The 24671-nt window shown below is 41.9% G+C and overlaps 1 protein-coding gene across 1 annotated transcript; it reads right to left on the reverse strand.

The window, feature by feature from the left end:
• Positions 1-481: 481 nt before the first annotated feature.
• Positions 482-22464, reverse strand: Cdrt4 (CMT1A duplicated region transcript 4). The gene is made up of 2 exons (XM_078041100.1): positions 22362-22464; positions 482-1098 (listed from the first exon to the last, which is right to left on the reverse strand). Exons 1-2 carry the CDS (start codon positions 22462-22464, stop codon positions 656-658), a joined length of 546 nt encoding a protein of 181 aa, XP_077897226.1. The 3' UTR covers positions 482-655.
• Positions 22465-24671: the final 2207 nt, after the last annotated feature.

The following is a 24671-nucleotide window of genomic DNA, read 5'->3' on the forward strand; positions in this document are numbered from 1 at the left end:
GGAAGATGGATCTCCCTGGTGGTTTGCTTCCTGTCCCTGTCCACTTTCCCTATTAATCCTATTTATCCATCCAGACAGTGGCAAACTCCTTCTAGGAACATATGGATCCAGTTTGGGGCTTTTCCAACACACAGAACCAGTCTCCCAAATGACCTCTCAGAGAGACCAGTGTATTCCCTTTGTTGACCCAGCTTCCTGCAGGGGTTACCCTCCTTGGATCTCTTCAGATTATCTTTACGCCTTTTGCATTTTCCTAGTTGATAATTCTTCATAATATTATCTCTGGTAAAAAAATAACTGGTGTGATCTCTGTGATCACCTGCCTGGTCCTGACTGATGTACCTACAGGTAGGTCCTCAGCATCTGTGGTGGAACTGCCCAAATCCACAGGCTGCAGAGCTGCAGCAGGGCTACCCACCCAACTCAACAGCCCACATTCTGATGTGGTTTCTCTCCGCCAACCTCTGCATGAACCCGAGCAGGGCTACCCACCCAACTCAACAGCCCACATTCTGATGTGGTTTCTCTCCGCCAACCTCTGCATGAACCCGAGCAAGTTCAAAGTTAAAGGACAGAGTGTACTTTGTGGCCAATGGAGCTTAATTGCTGTACATTCTTAGGGGATGGCTGCAAGGACACCTAGCTAACCATTTGCCTATTTCTCCTTGCTGGCCGGTAGTGAGCTGTATGGAAGCATCCTCATCATAGGTTTGCGGGGGAAAATGATCTTGTTATAGTTTGCGGTGGGACATTCTCTGGAATCCTTTTGTAAATACGTGGGTTCTGGGGCAACAGTAGCATCCAAAAAAGAGTAAGTTGCCAACATTGATAACATAGTCTCTGATAGCATATCCTTGAACACAGCTTCTTCAGAGGACTTGAAGGACTTTATTCTCCCTCCCATCTGGAGGATGCTGGAAGGCTTGTTCAGCCGTGATGCCTGTTGACTTTCCCCGAAAGTCTTCCTGTATTCCAATTCTCTAGTTTTGCTTTTCTCAATGAGTCTTTTTACCACTGGGCATATATAGGTGACATAAGCTGGCCAAGGATCATTTTTATCAAGCAGTTTCTTAGGAAGTCCGATGTTTTCTGTGGGTCCTACCAGCAAAGAGAAATGCAGGCTATTTAGAGGCAGTCATATACAATTATTCAAAGTATTGAGCATAGAGGAGCCAAACCTTGAACTCTTCCCTATCGTGCCTGCCCTTATATTCCACAGGAATAAAATCCAATCCAAAGTGGGGGACAGAAGGATATTCTATACAGTATTTCAGTTAAAGAATAGTGGAAATACTAAAGAACAAGAGACTTGAAGTCAGGTAGGCAGGCTCGCTTTCAAATATTTATCTAACCTCAAATTATTTAAGCCCTTCAACATTTATTTTTTTTCACCAAATAAAAATGGTTAATATAAGGTTAGGGTAAGGACTAAATAAAGTCAGCCAGCCCTTGGTCTTTGTGGGGTATTTATTGATTTCAGGACTTCCCACAGTGAATCTGCAATTGCTGAAATTCCACATATAAAATAGCATAGAATTTGCATACGCTCTATACACATCCTCCCATATGCTTTAAATCGTCTTTAGATTACTTTTAATACCAAATACAATGTAAATGCTATGTAAATATGTTTCTGCTATAGATAGTTTGAGAGTAATGACATGAAAATAATCTATTCATGTCAGTAAACACACACCTTTTTTGAAAATAAATGACAGCGGAATGCATTACAACTCTTATTACACATATACAGCACAATTTTTTATATCTCTGTTGTCTATAAAGTATGTTGACACCAATTTGTGTCTTCATACATGCACTTTGGATCATGCTGACTATATTTTGTATTCACAATTATGTGAATCTAAAGATGTGGAACTCAATGCTACAAAGAGCCAACTATAATATATTTTAAGGACTTGGAACAAGTGACATATCCTAAAAAATAATAAGCTCTTCACCAGAGCTGCTGCACAGAAGTTCTGGATGTTTGGGGTGGGATGGGAAAGGCTGCCCATCAGTTTTTGCAGTTCCTTTGCAGATACCGAATTATGGACAGGTCAGTCTTTCCTTCCTTTATTTGCAACCTAACTCTATCTACCAGGAATGCTTCCAATTTATTTCCTGTAGCTGCCGCCTTTCCCTGTTCACCCCAATGGTGTGTAATTTCCTTCCTCTTCTGTCATTTCAATAGGAATTTGAGAAGGACTAGCGAGAAACCTTCATCTTGCCATCTCCAACCTAAATTCGGTTAAAAATGCTATAAATGGGGATAATCAAGAGAAGACACAGATTATAGTAGACCCCCTTATCTTCAGTTTCACCTTCAATTACCCAAAAATATTTCATAGATAATTCCAGAAACAAATAATTCATAAGTTTTAACTAAGTTTTTAATGATATATTGTTTTAGATCTATTTTATTGTTATTGTCATTAGTCTCTTAGTGTACCTAATTTATGAAGTAGACGTTGTCATAGGTATGTACTATAGAAAAAACACACTATGTATAGGGTTTGCTACTAGCCACTGTTTCAGGCACTCATGGGTATCTTGGGATGTAGCCCTTGTGGGAATTACTATGTACAGTTCTTTCCAGCCTGCCTCTGTGACATTCGGAAGCTGGAGCTTCTCCAGGGACAGATCTGTCAGTAAAGAATGTGCCACCGAAGGGTTCCATCTTCCTCTGAGAGTCCTCTGTTCCTCTGTGGAGGAAGGCAAGATGTGTGACATCGCCTTTCACTAGAAAAGTCCCAACAAAATTTCCAAGCACAGACTTGACTGTTCATTCTTGTGTCCTTGAAGCAAAGATCTTGCAGGTTAGCATAGTTGTATGGCTCTGGCAGAGGCAAAACCAAACCCCTGGAGCAAACTGAGGAGCAGCCCCTTCACATCCCATGCACAGAGTCTGACCCCTACCAGCAATAACAAGAGAGGCCATCCACAGAGCCCTGCCTTTTCTTATCTCCACCTTTCCTTCTTCTGTTTTTAACTTTGTCACATTTTTCCTCTCTTCCTGGTCCGTTAGCATTCCTCATAATGTAGGTCCATGTAGCTTTGGGGAAACATACTTTCAGCCAGGGCTTCCTCAAACTAACCTAAGAACACAATAAGTAGCCACCCTTAGAATCCCAAGCCCTATGGTCTCTGCAAGAAGCTAAGCTGAGTCCACCTTCAGAGAAAAGGATATGCTTTCCTTCCAACTGGAGGGAGGTGAGGCCCAAAAGGCATGGCCTTGCTCAAACTCCTTAGGTTGCCCTGACCCTCTTCTGCAGGTACTCTGCCTTATGGACTCCTAGTGCTATGGTGTGAGTGCTGGGGTTTGTGTGGAGGTTGATTCATAGAGAGAGATTCAAAGCCATACCATCTATTCTACCAGACTCTGCATGTGGCCATGTCCCTGCAAGTGTGCAAAGTTCCACTCTCTACCTACACACCCAGCCTAGGATTGGGATTAGGGTGTGGCAAAGATGGCAGCAACCAGGAGAGTCAGCTACAAGGGCCCCAAGAACAGGCTGAAATAGGGAAGCGTTAAGGGTCTCTGTGGTCATGCAGATGGTGATGAGAACTATGGTCAGCATGTCTAACTGGAGGACTCGTTAAAGCACAGAATGCAAGGCCCACCCTCAGGGTGGCTGATTGCAGGACAACCACCACTAAACCAAAAGGGGGGAGGGGGAAAAACAGAAACAAAAACAAACACTGGAGACCTGTAGGGTTGTATTATTAACTGCCTAGACAGGAAACGGGACATGTTTTTAGTTCTTTTCCAGTTTTGAGACACGTGCTGTTACCCAAGAATTTATTATTCGATATATTCAGTTTTTCCATCTCTGTGGCCTTTACACATTTAAAAGGGCTGTGGAGTATTTCCACTCTCACCTGCCAAAACTCTGTGAAAAAGGGTCGCAGTGGTTTCTACTAAGTTCCCAGGAGATGTTGGTGCTACTGTAAACCACACTTTTGAGAAGCATTGGTCTAGGGCAGTATTTCTCAAATTTTAGCAATCAAACTGGAGAGCTTCTAAAAAGATACCTGGGTCCCACCCCTAGAGATTCTGATTCAATAGGTCTGTTTTGAGGACCTGAGAATTTGCTTCTTCAACTAATTCCCCAAATGATGGTGATGCTGTGGTCCATGGACCATACTGAGTAGCCCTCGCCTAGACCAAGCAATAGTTCTAAACATTTCTTTCAGCTGCAGCATCCAGGAGGGTGATGTGTTCATGTGTAAGCAATTCTCAAGTTTCCCATGTCTTTTTTTCTCCTTATCAAGGAACATTTGTGGAATGAGAGTGAGCATGTCACAAGGGTAACCTTAAATACCACTATTTTTATAAGTTTAATTATTCACAAATTTCAACAACTTTTAAACATACCCAACCATAGGATAGCATTCTGGAGATCTGTTCATACTAAAAAGAAAAATACAAGCCGACTTTTGTTAAACTTATTTAGATGCAGCAGACTCTCTGCTATGAGTCTCAGTAGCAATTTTCTACAACAGTCCATTTTCAAACGAATTCATGATATCATTTTTCTGAGGCTAAGGAAGAAATAATGTCCACATAATCCTCTTAATCTGGAAAGATTTTTGTGGAATATTTTTTTAAAATGAAATTTAAAGCAGTATATTTCTCCTTTTAAGACCTACCTTAGGATTAGAACTAAGGTCATCAGGTCCCCTTCTAACATAAAGCATGTCATCCAAGTGGTCACCCAGCCTGTTACTTTTCATCTCTAATGAAAGAGGACTTATAAGTTATCTCCCATGTTAGAGCTGTTAGAATTTGTACTTCTTCTACCCATAGGACTTTTGAATCATGTCTGATGATGGAAACGTGTGGTGGTATTCGGGAGATTTTTGGATAATACTTTCCATCCTTCCTTCTAAGTCTCTGGTTAATGAGACTGAAGCATCAGGATTCCCAGTCATTAGTGAATGCTACCCAACACCAGTATGTGTATGTTCGACCCAGTGCGTCTCACTGCATCTCATTGGGCCCCTGCAGAAGCAGGCTGATGTGACTGCTAGCACAATTCTATAGAATAGAATATTTCTCTCATACTTGCTGTTGCTGAGGCTGAGAAACTAGAGACAACGAATGGGTAGAGTGTTTGAGACCGTCAACATGCATGAGGAGGACTTGTTTGTTTAAAACCAGCAGGAGATAAATATTTGACATTAAGTCAGAAGACAAGCTGTGGCTTTTTCTAATTTCCTTCAGCACCAGCACAAAGGTTCTATTTTGACTCCCTATAAATGAACTGCAAACCAGTCTCCAGACAGAAAGAGCATTGATGGGAGGGGCAAGAGGCCACACCGAAGTGACCTTCTTGTTTCTCCTACAGACGTGAAGGTCCATGTTCAATCCAGTGGACCAACTCCTCCAAGTTCCCACCGAGTCTCTCATCCCATCATTTTCAGAATTTAATCTGACATGCTGTGCTTGACTTAGGATCATTCAAAGAAGGAACCCTTACCTGGAACCTGACCTACTCTTGTGATCTTGATCATGTTTCTTAACCTGTTAGGACCTCGGTTACTATAAGGATGAGAATGAATTCCTGTCTTGCTCTTCTCAGGGATACATAGTTGTTGTAATAAAATGTCTGGAAACTAAAGTGCTTCTAAACCAGTGCAACCTGGACTTTCTGCACATCGGGATTACTGGGGTTCTTTAAAGAATACAAATGCAAACTCCCACTCCAGATGTTGTGATTTGATTGGAATGGGATGTAGTTCAGGCATTGGAATTAAAAGCTTCTCAGAATGGCAAGGGGGAGGAGGATGGATAAAGAGATGTTTGATTTGATCAATGCACACTTATATTCATGTATTCAAATATCACACTGAACCCCATTTAAATATAGGATTAATCTATGTTAATCAAAAATTTAAATATAAGCTTCCCGGGTGATTCCAATGTGCAGCAAAGCTAGGAAATTAATGTTCTAGAGTCTAAAATGAAAACATTGAAGATTTATAAGGTATTATTACTAATGACTTAAAGACAGGAAACAGATCCAGAAGATCTTTATAGTTCCTTTACAGTTCTAAGACACAGACTTTCATTCAAGAATCATTGTGAGTGTGTGTGTGTGTGTGTGTGTGTGTGTGTATGTATGTATTCAGTACTGCATCTCAGTGGCCTTTGAACATTTTGAACATTTTAAAGGGCCATTGAAGCTGGGCCTGATGGTACATGCCTATAAACCCAATGATTTTGGGGCAGAGGCAGGAGGATTAGGTTTGAGGCCAATCTCAGCAATTTAATAAGCCCCTGTTCTCAGTATTAAGAATACAATAAAAATGGGTGAGGATGTAGCTCAGTGGTAGCGCACCTCAGGGTTCAATACCTGATACCCTGAAAATAAAATAGTAAAATGGTCATCAAGCATTTCCACCACTAACACCTGCCAACCGGAATTGACTTAGATCAAAGGAAGAGAAGAACCAAGGCTCAAAGCAGAGAGCTGAGGACACTGTGGCTGTGGATGAGATTCACATGCAAAACTAATGATCTCATTCTGTCTGTAGCCACAAGCTGCAGCCTTATCTCAGGAAACCATCTTTCAAAAGGATTTTGTGGGTTCCAGGCAGGATTGATGGATGAGTGCATTGGCATAAGTCAACCCAACTCGGACTTTTTGCCCTATTAATGCTGTGAAAATAGTGCCATTTGCATACTCATGATGGGCAAGATGTTATCTTTTGTATTCCCATGGAATGCAGGAGGCTCTCAAGCGAATAAGTATTGTTTAAAGGGAAAGAAAAAAAGAAAGGCTCATGGCAAGGGCCACCCATACAGTCATATAGATTATTTAGCCTGGGAGTCACCATTCAGATAATCTAAACTGTGCAAGATTGTATATCCTCAGTCAAGTTTGAAAAAAATGTTCTGTTCAACAAATACCTTTCAAGTAGTATCCTCAGAGCCTACAACATGTTAATCTGTTCCATAACTCTCCAAAGGCAGAAGGAATATGCAAGCATCTTTGGACCTCGTTTGACTTGTGAATCGTCATTCATTCATTCATTCATTTATTCATTCATTAGGCAAGGCATCTCATGGGACTAGAAATTCATGAACCATTTCTGTGGGCTCTGAAGCAAAGCTTTTCTCCAGCCCCTTGCAAAGAAATTACAAGCCTCAGAGGATGTTCAGACACAAAAAGGAGAGAAGGACAAAGTTACTTAGTGAATAGCTGGGTCTTCCCTAATTCATCTCCTCTGAAATCAGTGTGAGAGTCCCCACAAAACTGTCCATACTCAGAACAACAAGCCAACACAAGGTCCTAGAGCTCCAGTTGCAAAAAAATCAGTGGAAACTAGACCTATTTTTCCTCTGTCCAGCCTTTTAAAATTTCTTCTCCACTCCAGTCTTCGGGTGACTTATCTTGCTTGTGTCTCATCTTTTACTCCCCCCACACACACACACACACAGCTATCCTAACACACATTTTCTGAAACAGGAACCTAATGCTAAATCTCTTTTCGCCTCTGCATTTTATCCTCTTCAACCTTCCATCATTTCCTCCCCTACCCTCTGTTTCCTTTTCTGCCCTCTGGCCACTCCTTGTTTATTTTTGGCTAAAGAGGAAGCTGCCATTAAGGCCAGGAGTGTCTTGGAAAGCTTATCTCTGAGATCTAGAGAAATGTCCCTGGGCATGAATCAAAGAAGTGCAGAGTGTGGTTTTCAGGCTGATTTCCAGCTAGAGTGAGCTAGCAGGAAGCCTGGAGTCTGCATGCCCCACTTTAAAAGGACAGACTCCCTGTATTTCATGCCTGGGGAAAACACTGAGTGTATATCTGACCAATTTCCCCTCACACACTTTATTATTACTCTCTCCACTTCTTTACCTTGCCCCTATCTCATGGGCCCGCGCACACACACACACACACACACACACACACACACACACCACTATCTCATGGGCTCCAGAGGGGGAATACACAAGATAATCTTGGATGTGCCTATAGTAACACCCATGCTCAAAAGCATTGGAAATCCCAGACCAATTGAGAAGATTAAGGGGAGGGGATGGTGGGGAGAGGTAATTTGGCCTCTCAGGAAATAAGCAGCATTCTCTGCTCCTCTCCCATTTGACAATGTGCTAGCAACCTTCCCTTGCTCACTACTGTCTTTTCCCAAATACATACACACTCAGAGAAAAAACAAGTCCATTACTATATTATCTTAAAAAATCAAGTTGCAAATGGTGGGCCACTTTGATAGTTGTCAGAAAGTTCTACTATATATCATGCCTCTTTTGGGGGGGGGGAGCAACTATCTTTAGCCACATCTAGGGTGGAGAGATGGGAATCTAATCAGAATTGCCCATCTTCTAACACAGACCTGGCATAACACTACCATTTATGGTGGGTAAGAGGGGATGTACTATTTTGTATAATGTTTCCAAACATTATCCAAATGCTTTTTCCTAACAATTATGCACGTAGTTTGAGAGTGTTTTATTTGCCTACAGTGGGAACAGAGTTCAAGTGTCTTTGGCCGTGTGGCATTCATTCATTCATGCATGCATGCACACACTCAGCAAATTTATACTGAGCGTCAAACCATGCTTCTCACCCAAACCTACTGTGGAGCCTCCACACTCACCTCTTGCTTTGGGGTCAGACCTTTTTTAAGGGTCCACAAAGTAGGTTTCCCATGAAGCAAACAAAATTCATCTATGGCATCATGTCATCAGAAATAAAAGCAGGGAAATTCCGGTACAGAGGCCAAAACATATCCCATCAGCCACTCTGGGACTGAGCATCATCTCCATGTGCCAGTCCCTGGAGACACAAAGAGAAATGAGACGATGCTCAAGGAGTTCACAGCCCCATGAGGAAGACCATCAGTTTCCTAACACAGACTGGATAGAGATGGATGTAAAGAAGTAAATTCAAGAAGAAAAAGAATGATTGTGCTGAGTCTTAAAGAACAGGGGGAGTGATGGACTGTGTTTAAAAGTCAGCCTCAATGTTCCCAAACACGGAACAAAATGCTTTTTCATTCAAGATTTGCATTCTTCTTCCCATAAGCAGATAATTGAGGCTGCTTCCAAATGGCATGTTTTCTGCACATGAACTACAATGTTGAATGGATCAGTACCTTAGAAATTCACTATAGGAAGCAGCATTGGATACATTAGATACCTATAAGGTACAACTCTGAATCTGAATTTTATGTTTACTCAAGCACTATTCGATAATAAATATTAAGTTCCTATTTTAAAATGTAATATGGAGACCCATTCGGTGCCATTAAACCCCAAACACAGGTGTGGCCATATTACCCAAAGATCGGGTGCCAAATCTTAAAATGAAATTTCCAGAATGAGCCAAACACTCTTAACAGAGGAGAGTTTTCCAGCCTTTCCTTCCATGGATATTCTTAGGTTAGAATTGTGTGGATTGATTAGCTAGACAAATAGGAAAGATATGGAGAAACAGGCTGCAAGAAATAGCCCTACAACCTCACGTTCAGGAAACCAAACATGAAAAGATTTAAGCAATTTGTGCCCAGAGACCTCTCTATGCCTGACAGCTGGCTCGTGAGCAATGAGACCATGAAAATGTGTGGCCACACAATGTCTAATCAATCAGAAGAAGGAAGTCCTGCTCCACTGGAACAATGGGGACATTGTGAACCTAGAGAACACACGAGGGAAATAGCCAGGCATTTCCCAGGACTGGTCTCAATCAATGACCTGGGCTACCTCCTTTTAAAATGTTCAAAACACTCGAAATCCACACCAGTGTTTGCTTTTAAGAGAGTGACTTGCATCTGAGACTTCCTAGAAGCAAAGTACTGAAGTAGTTGCTTTCCTTATGATTCAATTATTCCATCAGCATATTGACAGCTTGTCCTCAATAGCCCATGTGTATCCCAGTTCATGTCAGAATGTGAGAAAATACCTGTATCACACATTGCACCTAAAACTTGGTTCACAGGAGACTCCAAATTTTGATTAAAATCAAAGTTCCAGATCATCTGAGGTAAACTGTACACAGTTGAACCACAATCAAAATAAATTTTCATGCTAAAAATTAGAGCATTTGACTGTACTCTGTCATGAATGCTCTTCATTCACACCTGGCAATAATTGTCACCCTAAATCTATTTGCAAAATGGAAAATAAACATAGGGAAGATGCATCATTTGAGGATGAAGCAAAGGAAGGCAAGTTTGTGGATGGGTCCTCAGCACAGTTAGAGTTGGAAGATGAAGTGAAGAAGGTTGGTTACCTTGTGTGTATAAACTCTATGCCCATCAGCAGGTACCATATTCCTTCCCACCACCACAGTCACTAGAAAAGAAGGAGGAGGAGGTAGAGCGTATGATCACCATTCCTGGAAAAGCAATTCAAGGCATGTGCTGTGTTGGTGATGGTCATTTTTTTTTTCATATACTCTCATGATGAAATGTACTTCAACGTTTCTCAGTATTTCTGTGTTCTCTTAATGGAAATCATATATATATAAACATTGTAAAAAGTTTGAAAAGATCAATTTCAAAAAAAAAAAGAGATCACAATCCCAAGACCATCACACAATGATCAACTCACCCAATTCTTACATGGCTATCGTCACCAAAATACATACTGACTTATCATTTTTGCTCTACTATTATTTTACTGTGTTTTCTCCTGTTGTTAAAAGATTCCTCGTCATATTTTAGAGGCTGCTTAATAATCCATCAAGGGAATGGATCATTATTAATCATGCCTCCATTTGGAGATTTTAAAGTGCTTCCATGTTTAGCCATTATAAATCATGAGCAATATCTTTTAAAATACAGATATGTAATATGAATTGTAATGATTCTGCTGTCATATATAACAAATTAGAAAAAAAATTTAAAAAAAAGAACTAGCTGATGTCCTTATGTTTCTTATAAACCTCTCTATAGCAAGGTGCTCAGAAAATGTTGGCTGCTGGAAGTTTCTAGTCTACGAAAGGTCTCAGTGCTAACAATGCCATTTCCTCTCTAGTTGGTGAGGGGAGCATTGTCCCTTCCCTTCTGCCTTATCTGCATGGGCAAAGAGTAGGTAAGATATTTGCCACTGTGGTCTCTAGAGTTCTTATGTAGTAGCTCCGAGATCTAATACTTATTGCAGTGTAGCCCACTAACAATAAGAACAGAAACTAAAACAGTAGCTCCAAGCAAGCTGTCTCCTAACACCAAATGAGATAGACTTCAGGTACAAGAATTATGGTAAAAGCCATTCCAGTCATGGAAGGGCCAAGAAAGAGGTCAAAAAGAATCTGCTCCATGTAGCTAAGATTTACTGGGGACAGGAAATTGCCAAAGAAGCACCTCACCTACCGTAATGCATGTGTGAGATTAATGGGAAGATTGGATGCCTCACAGTGTGATGGTAAGGAAGCAACCATGAAAAAAAACTCTCTCTGGACTTTCAAGGCCGGATGTCTAGAGCTCAAGACATAGGAACAAAGTGAAGGCCCCCAACAATGCTCTCCAAGCAATTAGGTTCAAAATATCCCAACCAATTGAAGTATCATCTGGCAAGATATTGGGTGACTGCTAAATGAACCAAAGAATCAAGTTAAGCAGACCAATTTATGATGAAAACACAATGGGCATGAATCATTTAGTGAAGAGGCCACAACGTCACATCTCCCAGTAATAACTGAGGCCATTCCAGTTATTCTCATATCAAATAAAAGTTATAGTTGTTCTTAATGAGGACCCTGAACCATCGAGAAATTGGCAGATTCATCATGATTAGTGAAATAAGCCAGTCTTCAGAAGAACAAATATTGTATGATATTGTATCTGTGGTGTCCAAAGCAATCAAACTCAAACTCAAGGAGTCAAACTCATAGAAACAGAAAATGGAATGGTGGTTGCCAAGAACTGTTGGGGAAAGAGAAATGGGGAATTGTCCATTGTGAATAAAGTTTTAGTTATGCAAGGTGAATACGTTCTAGAGATCTTTAGTACAACATTGTGCCAATAGTTAGCAAAACAATACTGTGTTTTTAAGAATTTGAGGGTAGATCTTGTGCTTAAAATAAAGGAACACAGGAAACTACAGACGTGGTGGAAGCTGGATACAGTGGTGCACACCTGTAATTCCAGCTATTCTGGAGACTGAGGCAGGAGGATCCCAAATTCAGGTCAGTCTGGGCAACTTAACAATACCCTGACTCAAAATAAAAATTTAGAAGTGCTGGGGATGTAGTTTAGTGACAGAGTGTTCCTTGGTTTAATTGCCAATTACACACACACACACACACACACACACAGAGTGGTGAATATGTTTATCACCTTTGTCTATGGCCATACCACACTGAATGCACCTAATCTCTTCTGATGTTATGTTTATCACCTTTGTTGGGGTGATACCGTCATAAATGTATATACATATCCAGACTCATCAGATTGCAAACATTAAATGTGCGGGTTCCTCTATATCAGTTGTATCTCAGTAAAACTGCTTTCAAAAAAGAAATTTGTGTCCCATATTTTCTATCAAGAAAGCAAGTCTAGAAAAGGTCTCCCAAAGTTTGCAAGGTTTCTCCAGCATTGTGCAAGATAAAGAGTACCACAGATTTTGGAACGCCAATAATTTGTCTCAGGGAACCAAGAGAATAAAAAACAGCAACTCATTGACTGTGTCAGTTGATGAATGTGGGCCTTTTTTTGCTGTTGTTCACTGAGCAATGGGAAGATTGGAATCACATCGTAATTCCACAAACATCTCCTCTGTCTTCGTGTCCTGCGTCTGTGCCTGGCCTCACCATCATCCTGACCATCAAGGGGAACCTCAACTCCTCCTTCCCTCTTATACCTCCAATTCAGGTCCCATTCTCCACACATCTTCCTACCTCTACTTTCTTTCCTTCCAGTTCATCCTCCATCTGACAATTATCAAAATACACATTTTATTAATATATTCATTCATTTATTCAGCAAATACCTACTGATTGCTCCTTGTGTGCCAAACACTAACCAGGGGTGACATTCTAAGCAGAGAAAAGCAACTCAACAAGATCTGATCACCTCACATTTCTGTTCAAAATTCATTTCCTATCTCTGGAAAGATAAAATGAAAAGCCTTTCATTTTGGGGTACCAAACCCTTCAAAATCTAGTTCCAGAAAAGTTCCCCAATCTGGGCTCCTAGTACCATTACTCTGCCACCTTTACACACATAAACACCTAGACACACATGCCTCTCTAACACATGTACACATGCACACATTCACAAGCATGCACACAACACACATACAAATGTGCACATATATGCATGTACACACACCTGTGCATACTTGCCCATGTTATGGCATGTGTGTGCACATATGCTCCATGCACATACATAAATGAGCATTTATAGCCATACATGTGTACACATGCATGCACACATATAAATGTGTGCATGTACAGATGCATATGTATACAAACACACACATACACACCCAACACTCTGAACACTCACCATTCCCTATCGCACCAAGATCTTGTGTCTTTACTCCTTGACACAGACTGTTGCTTATATCCTGGATTCATTTTGCACTCCTTACTTCTAAGGTGCTCCATGTGCTCCAAAACCCAGACCATGGTCCAGCCACCCAGAGAAACATTCCCTGACCCTTTCAGGAAGGAAATGTGTCCTAAGCTCTCAGAAGAGAGTAAAAACGATGCTATTATAAAAAGCATTTATCACATCTATGTTAAGAAAATCATCAAGGATCAAAGGATGTAAAAAGTCTCCAGTAAATGGATCAAGTTTAAATGCATTTAAAATCTGAAAAACTGAAGCTTATATTTGGAGATGTCCTCCTCACCAGCACCCCACTTATATTTATAGGACTCTCTGCCATGAATTCTTCATAAGATCACTACCAAAGGATGTGTCCTCCTCCCTCCTGGCCCCACAACGTTATGTTCCCTACAGGCCACTCAAAGGAGTACTGAGTGACTGCTTTTTTATTATTTCCCTCCAGTAATGCACAAGTTTCTGGGACTGGAGGCAAGTATTTGACCTTCTTATTCCCACTGCCATTCTCAGAACATTTTCTTTCTCTCCTCCTCCTTTGAAGCTCATGCCATTGAACTGCACAAACATCTTTACCGACTACCTGCTGGCAGCTCCTGACCCCTGGCCACCACTCCACACTCACTGACAACTTTAGTTCATGGCACACTGGTTTCCTTTACACCATTTACACCTGTCAGCCGTGGCTTCTTCATCCATGCACACCTCTAGTCTTAACCTCCCTTGACCTGCTCACCACCTGAGTCACTAAACATGGCAGGAGACAAACATCACTGTGCTGATGTTCTCACGTGAAATGTTGATCGCTGGTGATTCTACACTGTGAACCATGTGCTGGGCACTTTCTAAGCCTCTTATCTCTATTATCCAATTTAACCCCCACAAAATTCAAGTGCATTAGGTACTATTTTATTCCCATTTCACAGGCAAGGAAACTAGATAGCCTATGTAGGACATTAAATGGTCTTTTCAACTACCGAGTGACAGAAATCAGGACTTACACTCAGGGGGTCTAAGTGCAAAATCCTTTTCTCTATTATTCTATGCTTTTGCTCATCTACCTTAAAGCCACCCAACATGGCTGGTCCATCCTAATAGTTCCCCTTTCCTACTCTTTTCAATTCCCCATTCTCTAAGCAACTATTTCAAACCTCCTCTCACCTGCTTCTCCCTTTTGCTCCCAATTAATGTTCTTGTCCATCCTCCTTTTTAAGGGAAAACCAACATCAAGACCTCCCTCATCTCCCTTCCTATAAGTTCCTTCCTAGAAGTCAGGATTCAGCCTCAGTGTCACCTTCTCCGTGAGGCCTTTCCTGACTACCTAATGTAGCAACCAGCCACCATCCCTCTTCTGTTTTAGTTCTCTGCATAATACTATCCCTGCCCAACATTTCTTATGACTTATTCATTAGTTTATATTCTTCTAAACAACCAGAAGGTAAGTGTGAGAGCAGGCCTCTCATCCATTATTTTCACTGTTCTGTTTCCAGGCACTGGGATAAAATTTACGAGATAAGATGTCATTGCAATTGCCACAGGAAACTATCCCTGGAATCTCCAAGAATCGTGAGAAATCCAACTATCCAGCAGCTCCACACTTGTATAGGACCCAGTGAAAACCGGCGACAGCTAACTTGACAATAGCCAAACAGAAAAAGGGAGCACATTATCCTAAAAATATAATGAACAAATGTGGCAAATGAAAACGCCTGGGTTCAGATCTTAGCACTGCTCCTTACTGCTTCAGAGTGAACAAATCACCTGCACTTGTGCTCTCTCTCTCTCCTCTCTCTCTCTCTCTCTCTCTCTCTCTCCTCTCTCTCTCTCTCTCTCTCTCTCTCTCTCTCTCTGAGCCTTATTTTTGCACATCTGTAAAATGGGAATGACAACACCTCCTTGGCAGGATTATTGTGAAAACTGAATTAGATGCCACCTGTGAAGCACGGGGCGCATCACAGTAAACAGCAACAATTCCAGAGCTTGGAGACACGACGTTAATTTCACCCTCCAGAAGTCAGGTTTCATTGAAAGGTAAAATGAAGCCCTATCCAATATGGGAAAGTCCTCAGGGAGACTAAATGAACCAAATTCTAATTCCATCTCTACTCCACTTCTCTCCAAACGTCCATTATGTCCAGTGGTCCAATATGTCTTGCAGCCCTTCTCATCACTACTACCAAATGAATCACACGGGGTATGCTCTATGCTATCATGGATATAATGGCCTTTCCACATAGTCTGTGTCTTCTTCCCTTGTGATCCTAATCAATTTACACCCAAGGCCGGAACACTATACTCTTCTTCTATCTGCTTCCAGGACCAGTCCAGTGATCCTTATTCTAGGAGGCCTCTCCAAGTGGAACTTAGGTTCTGACTGTAGTCAGTCCTCACTGTGAACAAATATGGGCCCCAAAGACCCTCCAAGTGGAACTATCCACATCCTACTCTGTATTCCCAAGTATCTGTTCTCTACCTCGCCTGGCAGGGTTATTTATTTTATATATCTTTCTCTTTCCTTAAGTTATTTCTTAAGGCTCAGGAGTGAGATCTTTAAGTTCCAGTGGGTCTTTGGCCCATATTTGTCCATAGTAAGGACTGACTACAGTCAGAACCTAAGACCAGGCTTGCTTACCTTGTTCTGAACTCTCTTCCTCACTTCTCCCAGATGGTAGCTCTTTCAAGTGTCTGGTGCAGCTCATTTTACTAGGTTTCTGAGAAACATACAATGAGGAGGGTAAACTGGCAGAAATGGAATGGAATGGAACACTAAGATGAAGAGTTAGGGGGACAAAGGACAGCTGAATATATAGAGAATCGTGTCCTACAATTAAAAGTGAAAAATAACAATGGCCCTTTTTTCCTACAGGTCAATAAAAAGGGATAAATAAATTGGGGATAAATCTTTAGTTATTAGTTTCACATGAATCTTTCTAAGCGCAAATATACATAAATAATATACAACAGAACATAACTGCTAGCCACATAGAAAATATGTGTGGGTAACATGCCAGGAAATTTTTAAGTTCTGACAAAAGGAGTTTTTGTTGAGTCAGAAATCCAATGAAACAATAAAGGTTTTAATGTATCTCCTTGGCATGGTGGAAGGATGCATCAAATACTTCTAAAATCCAGGAAAAGGCCCTTTATGGGGTGTGTTGTATGGATGTCCTTTCTCCAGTATATGCTTAGTCTTTGGGAGCCAGAGCAGCAGGAAAACCAGATCTCTCCTCACTGATATATATATATATATATATACACACGTGTGTGTGTGTGTGTGTGTAATACATATGTGTATAAATAATTGTATATGGACTTTAATAAAAGTTATCCAAAGTTCCCCAAATAGTGAAGTGCCTATTAAACACTCATTTTAAATAAAGCACAGCATAAAATTATGAGCACACATTCAGGACAAGGACTTAGCTATTTGACCCAGAATAAGATACTTACACTTCATAAGCTCCAGATTCTTACCTATAAAACAGAGGCAGTAAGAGGAACTGTCCTTGGATTGTCACGAAGATTTAATAAGGTAATTCACATAAGGCACTGAGCACAGGGCTGAGGCACAAGGTAAGAGCCTCTTGGTTGGGCAGTTAACTGCATCATTAATATGCAGGATGGTGATGTCTTCCCTTCCACGATGCTAAAACAATGAGGTCCAATGATCAGGCCTGAGAAATTAGGAACAAAAACTCATCTCACCAAAAATGAGCCTCTAAGTTGAAAATCAGCAAAGAGACTAGATCAATGGGTAATTAGAAGACATGCTTTGGGGACCCTTCAACATAGCTGCTGCCATACTGCCATCCCCACATCACACATTCTATCCCATCCACACTACTTTTTAAGTTCCAAGATGTTGGGCTGGGGATGTGGCTCAAGCGGTAGCTTGCTCGCCTGGCATGCGTGTGGCCCGGGTTCGATCCTCAGCACCACATATCAACAAAGATGTTGTGTCCGCCGAGTACTAAAAAATAAATAAATATTAAAAATTCTCTCTCTCTCTCTCTCTCTCTCTCTCTCTCTCTCTCTCTCTCTCTCTCTCTCTCTCTCTCCTCTCTCACTCTCTCTTAAAAAAAAAAGTTCCAAGATGTTTAAGGTATACCATCTGCTCACCAAAAAATACTTCATGGAGTTCATCCCTGAACCCAGCTGAATATATAGAAAACTGTGGCCTATAATTAAAAGTGAAAAATAACAATGGCCCTTTTCCTAGAGGTCAATAAAAAGGTCACTCAAAATTGGGGATAAATCTTTAGTTATTAGTTTCACATGAATCTAAGCACAAATATATATATATATACACACACACACACACACACACACATATATATAATATACAACAGAACTTAACTGCTAGCCACATAGAAAATATATGTGGATAACTTGCCAGGCAAGTCTGAGGCATCTGTGTCCACTTGCAGTCACATATGGGTACATACACACAGACACACAGACACACACACACACACACACACACACATACACAAAGACACACACACACACACACACACACACATACACAGGTTGATTAGGACACTCACATAGTCCCTGGCATGAGAAAATCTATAAAACACACACATACATGTATATCTAAAAGTGTGCACATGCATGTGAATAAACACACACACATACACACTTAAGTCTCCAAGGTCAGCAACTGTGTCTACTCTGTGCCATCTCCAGGCAATCCTCCCAAATTTTGACATCCCTCTTCCCAGCTGAGTTCTATTTCTCCTCTCAGATCACTGAAGCCTTGGTCTAGAATGACTTAATGAGCAAAACTGGGCCAAGAAATCTCGCCAGATTCCTACTGAAAATAATCAGGAGACTTAGGTATGCAAACAATGTTAAAGGGGATGCGGGGTGGAGCAAAGAATTTGAAGTCAGGAAAACTAGTTTTAGCCTCCAGCTTCACCTCTTTATGTGGAATCTTGAGCAAGTTCCTTAATCATGCTGAACCTCCATTTTTTCGTATTCAAGATGGCAACATCCCGCCTCATGGGATATACTGTGATTCAACTAATGTGATCCATAAAGTACTTTATAATTATTAGTTTGTAATGAGGTCCAAGAACTCTGAACTATTGGTATAAATTGTTGTTCTTTGATTTATAACCGGGGTTTGTTTTGGTAACAAGAAAGATAAATAACATTGCTTTCCAGGGTAAAAACCAGATGAACTCCAGAGAGAGCAGAAATGTTAAGTTATTGAGACAGTGACAGTGTCCACAGACGGGGAGTGGCTGGTGTTGGTGGTGTCTTGGGCTCCCCCTGCTTTTCTTAGGGTGGAGGTGAGATGGGATGGAGGTTGAATATAAATAACTAGTTTAGAAAATCAGAATTATGTGTTCCTCTGGGATGCTAAGCCAACAAAGGAACCCACCTTGCAGAAAGAATATGGGTAAACAAGGAACTCATTCTCTCCACCCCTTATAACACATGGTTTATCAGACCTGTTAGGTTACAGGGTCCACAAGCTAAAGGAGTTCATAAGCAACAGGCCTCATAAGACCCGTGATAGGCAGACTGCAAGATAGCTCACAATGATCTCAGCTCCTGCTATTTGTACCCTTATGGAATCCCCTCCCCTTGAGTATGAGCTGTATCTAGTACCTTTCACTTCTAACAAACAGAATATAGTCAAAATGAGGGGATGTCACCACTGAGGTTAGGTTACAAAAGTGTTGATTTCCATCTTGAGGGCTCTCTCACACATTTCCTCTGTCTCTTATCCATTCGGAAGGACACCAGCTGCCATATTACAAGCTGCCTCATGGAGAGGCCCATGTGGCAAGGAACAGAGGGAGATTTCTAATCAAGAGTCAGCAAAGAATGGAAGCCCTTGATTCAACAGCCCATGAGGAACTTTGTCTTGTCCATCATCATGATGTTAATATTTTGGAAGAGGATTCCCCTCTTATTGAGCCTTCTGATGAGACCACAGCCCCAGAAAAAAATTATGACTGGAACCTCATGAAGAGATGCTGAGACAGGGCAGACAGTAAAGACACACCCAGATTTCTGACCCACAGAAACTGTAAGATAAAAATATTTATTTAAGCAAATAATTACCCCCAAAGGGGTAATTTGTTACACAGCAAGAAATAACCATACAAGGCCCAACCTGTCCAAGGAAAAATCCCACCTATGAGACTGAGGAAGAGAAGGGCTTCTTGTTCTGGCAGCAGCAGGTAAAATTTCACTAGGATAGAATAAGGCATGAAGAGGCCCAGATGTAAAGTTATGATGCTTGTCTCACATTGCTTGATGGATACAGATAACTTAAATTTTAGTGGGTTTTTAAAAAAAAATTTTTCTGAAGGGACTGGGGATGTGGCTCAAGTGGTAGCGCGCTCGCCTGGCATGCGTGCGACCTGGATTCGATCCTCAGCACCACATACAAACAAAGATGTTGTGCCCGCCGAAAAAACTAAAAACATAAATAAATATTTTTTAAAAATTCTCTCTCTCTCTCTAAAAAAAAAAAAAAATTCTGAAGACCAAGTAAAAATGTCTTTGTGAAAGTAATTAGATCAAAATACCCGGACTTCCAGACCTGGTGGTAGACACCTGTAATCCTAGCAACTCAGGAGGAGTCTGAGGATGGAGGATCACAACTTAGAGACCAGCTTCACAACTGAGACAGACCCTAGTCTCAAAATAAAATGAGTTTGAGATGTTACAAGAGGTAAAGCACTTGCCTAGCATGAGTGAGGTTCTGAGTTCAATCCTTGGTACCTCAAAAAAAAAAAAAAAAAAAGAAAAAAAAACGCCAAGTCCTATCACAGGATTCTTTTATCCAACACCACTACATAAATGTCATTTGACCTCTAGCTGAGCCCTGAAGCCACGAAGATTGCCACCAATCTTCCTTTCCTGCCTATTATGTGCCATATACATAAGCATGCACCCCATAACCACAGAAGGATCTCAGAGGTGGGTTTTCAGGGTCCAAGAGTCTAGAATGGAATGAGTTTCAGGGTTATTATCTGCCTTGTGCCCTATTGGCTTGGAGCTGCTCTGGTCAAGAGGTTGCCAGGCACCTGCTTGGAGATTGGAGATTCGCCAAGGATCCACGGGGCCACCGTCCAACGTCATTCACAGAGTACCACTAGAATTTTCCCTGAACCAAAACATCCTCCCAGAACATAAGAATGAAGAAATTGTTGATGGTGCATGACTTGATTATGCATGATGGGCCTGAGCAGAACCTTTATCTTTGAATTGATCCTCTTGGTCTTCCTAAAGTTCTCTATGAAGGACGTCCCTGATGGCCCGGAGTGATTGTGTGGTCATCTCCTTCTGAGTTGGCAGTCAATTCAGGTAACTGAGGTAGGATAGAAAAAAAAAATTAAAAATAGGTAGAAAGGAAACAAAAAGAAGGATAAGGAAACCCAAGTTGAGATTGAAAGCCTGATGCTCAAGTTCCACGTACACTTCTCCCCAGGCCTGTCACTCCCCAAACCAGTTCTCTCTCTCTCCCAGGCCGGTCACTCCTAAACTTCTGGGACATCCGTAAATCTTAGAGTCACTGTAAATCCATCCACTTATGAAAATTACCTTGCATAGTGTGAATTACCCTAATAAAATAATTATATCATAAAAAGATTAAGCAAAGAGAAATACGATATTTAAGAAACCTGTAATATTAGGGTACTTTCCTACGTTTCGTGCAAGGATCTTGAGAGTGGCCACGACAACCATTAACCATCTCGTCATTACCAGAATGATATCATCCTCGCATTCCTTCCCATACCCACCCCGCACCATGTTTTCATTAAAAGAAGAGCCTGGGACCCCCAAAATGGCCCTCTAGCTCTCAAGATGGCCCACGTTTTCCCTAGAATATATATATATATATATATATATATATATATCAGATTTCCTAAATAACTCTGTGTCTCTGACACATCCTTAAATCTGTTTCTACGATGGTTCTCAAGAACTTTCTGAGGTGTTTGTCAAGAATCCCATTCATCCTGAGTTGGGGTCCCCTCTCCAGGAACTCTTCAGACCTCCTCCAGTGACAGTTACCATACCAGGTTCCTTGTATTGCATCGTTCTGAAAGATCTGACTTCCTACATTAGGTCCTTCCGGGGCAACATTCTAGCCCCAAGTTACTCTGCCTTTCTATACCTCTGTTTCCTCCTGGAGAAGAATAAGGGTTGGGGTTTGCTACACCCTGTCTCCCATCTAACACTAACCTCTGGCTTCTCCCTGAAACCTCCTTGCAGGCTGTGGTGACACACACACCTGTAATTCCAGTGACTCAGTGACTGACTCAGGAGGCTGAGGCAAGAGGACTGCAAGTTCAAGGCCAGCCTCAACAATTTAGAGAGACCTTGTCTCAAAATAAAATAAATAAATAAATAAATAAAAAGGGCTGGATGTAGCTCAGTCGTAAAGCACGCCTGAGTTCAATACTCAGTCGGAAAAAAAAAAAGAAGAAAAAAAAAAAACAAAAAAACTCCTTGCACAGCAAGGCTCCATGTACTGGAATGCACTAAAGTTTCCTAACATCCCACCAAATGAATTCCTTATGAGCCCAACTTCTGGGTTTATACTAACTGAGAAAATACTGCAAGCCCTGACCTTCAACACTCAAGCTTGTTCTCATTCCCGGATGCCTTTCAAAAGAGGGGGAAAAAAAAAGCTAAATTTTGCCCTCTAGGGTGGGAAATGTGAAAGGCACAGAGCTCTGCGAATCCAGACCACAAACAAACCCCTCCCAGGCGTGGAGAAGCACAGAGCCCTGCCCTGACCCGTCTCTTCTCCATCCCCAGAGTGGAAATTCTAGAAGCAGAGGGTGCCCAGACGGACCCCGCTTTCGCTCCCTTGCCAACTGCCGTAAACCTGTTCCTGTCCCTTCGAAGTTGTAACGCGTGGAGCCAGAAATCTGGAAGAATTTAACACCCCGGTCCATTCAGACACAGGAAAACATTGTTCAAAGTAAACACTGGAATCCCTCCCTCATCATGCAGGAATGTAGAGCCACAGGGTCTGAGCTCAGCAGCTTCTCAGAAAAGCCCCCGCTAAGCCCTTGCTCTGCTTTGGGGCTACAGACCAGGGAGGCTCTGGAGGGGATCCACCAGCTCATTCTCTGGCCAACCCAGGCACCAGCCTGGGTAGGGGGTCAGCACACACAGGGCTTCTTCCCTCCTGGGGCAACATGGGCCATCCTGTCTGCAGCTGCTGGCTCAAAAACTGAGTATCTCTCCCAGGACTCAACTTCTGTGCAAAAGACCGGCATGGTCCCTGAGCTTGTGAAAATCAAAGGAAGCAGAGTCACCCTCCTGAAACAGAGAGGGGCTCAGGACGCTGTGGGACTTTCCATTTCCTTTGCCTCCCAGCAGGCTGTGAAAGGCTGCTCTGTGCAGGGCAAGGGTGCAGTCCTTCTAACCAAAAGATGTGTGTGCTTGCTCGATGGGATGTGGCCACCGACATTCATTTCACTTTGACTGAGGCTTAACTAATTCCATCTCTCAACAGCCATGTGCCAAGATCCCCGCCTCATTTCCTCTAACTCTGGAGTGTAGGGAGAAAGGACTTGCTTTATCCAGGGCTTAATAAAACCCAGAAAGATGTTTCACTTTTAATCATTTGTGTCACTGGGTCCCTCTGCCTAAAGAGGTGCGTAAAATCCCCCTCACTGAATTAATGGAAGCTGTTTCATAGACTGTGGAAGGAAGCCCATAATTGGAAATGGTTCAAGCAGGAGTCCAAAGATGGACACTGCTTGAACATCCTCACCCAAACTCAGGTGAAGTATTAAATGTGCTTAGGACCTGAGGGCTCTGATCTAATGAATAGATTAATGGGTTATCTTGAAAGTGGGTTTTATAAAGGCAGGTTTGGCTCTGTCTCTCCACGTGATGTCCTCTGCCATGGTATGATCCACCAAGGAAGACCCTCACCAGATGTTAAACAGACAGCAGTACTATGCTCTTGGACTTCTCAGTTTCCAGAACTGTACGCCAAATAAGCTTTTATTCTTTACAGAATACCCAGTCACAGGTATTTTGTTATAGCAACAGAAAATGGAGTAAGGCAGCCACTTTGCCACCCAAAGATCTGAATAGGGTCCTACCTTAGTGGAGGGGCTGCCGGGAAGTTTAAAGGCAACAGGAGAAGCAAATCAGGTCTTTAGGAAGTGGCTAAAGAAGCAGATCATTAAATATTCAACATGGTAGTCCATCACTTTCTTACTTTCATCATTACCTCACTCATTCCATTCTTGAGCCCTGTGGGATCCACCAAAGTCAAGCCTAAAGGTTTTGATAGCCAAGTTCAAGGGCTTGTTTAATCCATTCATTTATAAAAATATACTGAGTACTCCTTCTTCCAAGCCAAGTGGCAAGAGGGATGCTATCCCTGCTCTCGGGAAGTGTGTATAATCTAGAACAGAAGTTGCTGAGGGGTGGTCCTGGGACAGAAGCAGCCGCAGTAGCAGCATGGGGGTGTTTGTGGGAAATAGAATTTCTCCGGTTCCACCCTGGCCACTAACAGAAACTCTGGGACAGAGTCCAGCCATCGGAATTTCACAAGTCATCCAGGGGGGATTCCTCTGCCCACCAAAGTTTGAGAACCAAACCAAACCAAATTGAGTCTGTCACCACCTTACACTGGAGAATAGAGAAAATCCAAAAGTGTAACACTTTGCTCTAGGGAGAGGTCACAGAAACGGCGAGTGTTCCTATGCTCTTTGACCCAGGACAGCTGTGCCAAACTGATGTCAGTGGAAAGTTTTTATTCCAATTTCAGACATACTTTTTCCACCTTCGTTTGGTCTCTCTTTAGTAGTGATGTCTAAAACTTTATTTTGAAGAACAGGCAGGAAGCCTCCCTCCAGTCTGAGCTGGAGTTGCTTTTGACTGGCAGCAACCATCCCAGTGGGTGCCTCGCTCTGCATTCTTAACAAGACAGCTCTGAGAAGGTTGTTTGCACTACTGTCTACAGGGAATCCCTCAGCTAAGTTTGGGTGGGTATCAGAGAAATTAGACAAGCAGCCTTTTCTAGTTGAGTTGATTTTTTAAATAAAGCACCAACCAATAAAGTCCAATTTCATTTATTCATTCTGTAGATGATTTCCATATGCCCAAGCTCAATCATCTCCTTCATACTTAGTGCTCA

Source organism: Ictidomys tridecemlineatus, chromosome 3 (genome assembly GCF_052094955.1).
Source record: "Ictidomys tridecemlineatus isolate mIctTri1 chromosome 3, mIctTri1.hap1, whole genome shotgun sequence".
Taxonomy (NCBI): Eukaryota; Metazoa; Chordata; class Mammalia; order Rodentia; family Sciuridae; genus Ictidomys; species Ictidomys tridecemlineatus.